The sequence below is a fragment of the Alexandromys fortis genome, unplaced genomic scaffold (genome assembly GCF_014885135.2).
Source record: "Alexandromys fortis isolate MF-2015 unplaced genomic scaffold, M_Fortis_MF-2015_v1.1 scaffold_35, whole genome shotgun sequence".
Lineage (NCBI taxonomy): Eukaryota > Metazoa > Chordata > Mammalia > Rodentia > Cricetidae > Alexandromys > Alexandromys fortis.
The window spans coordinates 13,977,669-13,980,030 of record NW_026067913.1 but is presented as its reverse complement, the minus strand read 5'-3'; the positions used below and the strand labels follow the sequence as shown (position 1 = coordinate 13,980,030).

General features: G+C 40.8%; 1 protein-coding gene across 1 annotated transcript; it reads left to right on the top strand.

Annotated features, from left to right (window-relative positions):
* The first annotated feature begins 515 nt into the window (after positions 1 to 515).
* LOC126499560 (histone H2A.Z) lies at positions 516 to 1,411 on the top strand. The gene has a single exon (XM_050138821.1). The coding sequence runs from the start codon at positions 640 to 642 to the stop codon at positions 1,024 to 1,026; it is 387 nt and encodes a 128-aa protein (XP_049994778.1). The 5' UTR covers positions 516 to 639; the 3' UTR covers positions 1,027 to 1,411.
* Positions 1,412 to 2,362: the final 951 nt, after the last annotated feature.

The following is a 2,362-nucleotide window of genomic DNA, read 5'->3' as shown; positions in this document are numbered from 1 at the left end:
AGAATGACATTTTCAAAAAATAGGTTATAGGATAATCATTGTTTTACATATCTTTTAGATTTCTTTAATATCTGATTTGTTTGGTGATAGACAAAAATATAACAGGTCTTGTAGTGAGTAGAAAATAATACTCTGTCCTACAAGTAAAAAAGTTGGATCATGTCTTGCTATTATTATGAATTGGATGTGGACCTCATAGATTCTTTCCATATGTTTTGGGAGCTCCAAAGATGCTTGAGCTCATGGTTTAGTAATGAAACTGAGATGATATATTAAAAACTTTATTTGAACCCTTAGAGAATATAAAGTCATGTCTCAAAGAGAAAACATCCCTTTAAGAATGGCAAGAGTGTGCTTTTGAGAAGCAGGGTAGGTCTTTGGACCTCTGAACACTGTGAGTGTGCAGACTACCAAAATAAGGTCCACAGGTATAGAATTTCTCCTAGCAGAATAAAACCCCAGGAAGCTTATAATTTTTTTTAGAGAATGTTAATGTTATGGGCACCATCACCTTGAATTAAAAGAGATAGAGAGGCAGTTTGAATCGCGGTCCGACGGAGGAGTGGGCGCCGGGATCTCGCTGCGCGTCCGCCTGGCCTCGACTCTTTCTCGCTTGTCCGATCTTCAGCACGGTCCGAGATGGCTGGCGGTAAGGCTGGAAAAGACTCCGGAAAGGCCAAGACAAAGGCGGTTTCCCGCTCGCAGCGAGCCGGCTTGCAGTTCCCTGTGGGCCGTATTCATCGACACCTGAAATCTAGGACAACCAGCCACGGACGTGTGGGCGCGACCGCCGCTGTGTACAGTGCAGCCATCCTGGAGTACCTCACCGCAGAGGTACTAGAATTGGCAGGAAATGCATCAAAAGATTTAAAGGTAAAGCGCATTACCCCACGTCACTTGCAGCTCGCTATTCGTGGAGATGAAGAATTGGACTCTCTGATCAAGGCTACAATTGCTGGTGGTGGTGTCTTCCCGCACATCCACAAGTCTCTGATTGGGAAGAAGGGACAACAGAAGACCTTTTAAGGATGCCTGGATTCCTACTATCTCAGGACTCTTGTTCTTAACAGCTGTCCAGTGTTGGTGATTCCAGTGGACTGATCTCTGTGAAAAACACAATTTTGCCTTTTGTAATTCTATTTGAGCAAGTTGGAGGCTTAGTTAGCCTTCCAAACCAACCAAATTTCTGCATTCGAGTCTTAACCATATTTAAGTGTTACTGTGGCTTCAAAGAAGCTATCGATTCTGAAGTAGTGGGTTTTGATTGAGTTGACTGTTTTTAAAAAACTGTTTGGATTTTAATTGTGATGCAGAAGTTATAGTAACAAACATTTGGTTTTGTACAGACATTATTTCCACTCTGGTGGATAAGCTCAATAAAGGTCATATCCCAAACTAGTTTTAAACCTGCTTACTGAAAAAAAAAAAAAGAGAGAGAGATAGAGATTACAAAATGAAATGAAGATCTTTGGGCCTCTCAAATTCTGGTGAGCAGGAAGCAGATTCAGAAAACTGTGGTCGTTTATCATGAGAAAAGAAGAGTAAATCAAAAGATGGAATAGAGACCCCAGAAGCTCAACTCAGAGCTGTGAAATATTCTTTCAGAGTCTACCTGAGCTATAGGACTTGAGATTCAGAGAACTCTACTGAAAAAGTGAATAGCCTAAGGGCCTCATCTATATCTTGCATGTAAAAGGAGACTTGAGATCCCCTTGGGAGGAAATAATGACACCAAATATTTGTGAGCATCAGGAGTAGGTGAGTGCAGTTTGATTGTATTACTGAAATGAATCACTGGGAAAACTCTGGCAGTAAGTTTCCAGTTTTCTATCTAAACTGCCTTATTGATTAGCTTTGATGCTGTTCGTAGTTTTTTTCACAGTAGGAATGGTTTTATGTGACCGACAGTCCAAGTAGCTAACCTACTTGTAGCTCTTCATCCAGGAGTGGAACCTTGAGAGTTTTCCAGGGTTGTTGGTATATTAACTGGTGTTGTCTTTGCTCAGGTCTCATTGAGGTAACCACATTATTGAGATTTCATGGAAGCAGCTTTCCTGTCACATATAGAGGGCACCACCTCTCAGCAGATTCCTGGTATTCTGGTTCTTGAACTCTTTCTCCTATGTCCTTTGGCATATTCTGTAGAAATTATATTGCAGATATATCAACTGAGGCTGTCCATCCGATGCTCAGTTATTCTCTGCCTTTGGACCAGTTGTAACTTTCTGTTATGGTCCTCGCCAGCTTTTTTTTTTTTTTTTTTTTTTTGATAAGGAGTAAGAGCAATACTTATTTTCAGGTGTCAGAAAACTATTACAGTACACTTGGAAATGATATTGGCTTGAGTAAGTGACAGTAGTAG

What these genes read in the sequence shown, in the direction of transcription:
- LOC126499560 (XM_050138821.1), top strand. Translation starts at nt 640, where the DNA reads ATGGCTGGCGGTAAGGCTGGAAAAGACTCCGGAAAGGCCAAGACAAAG.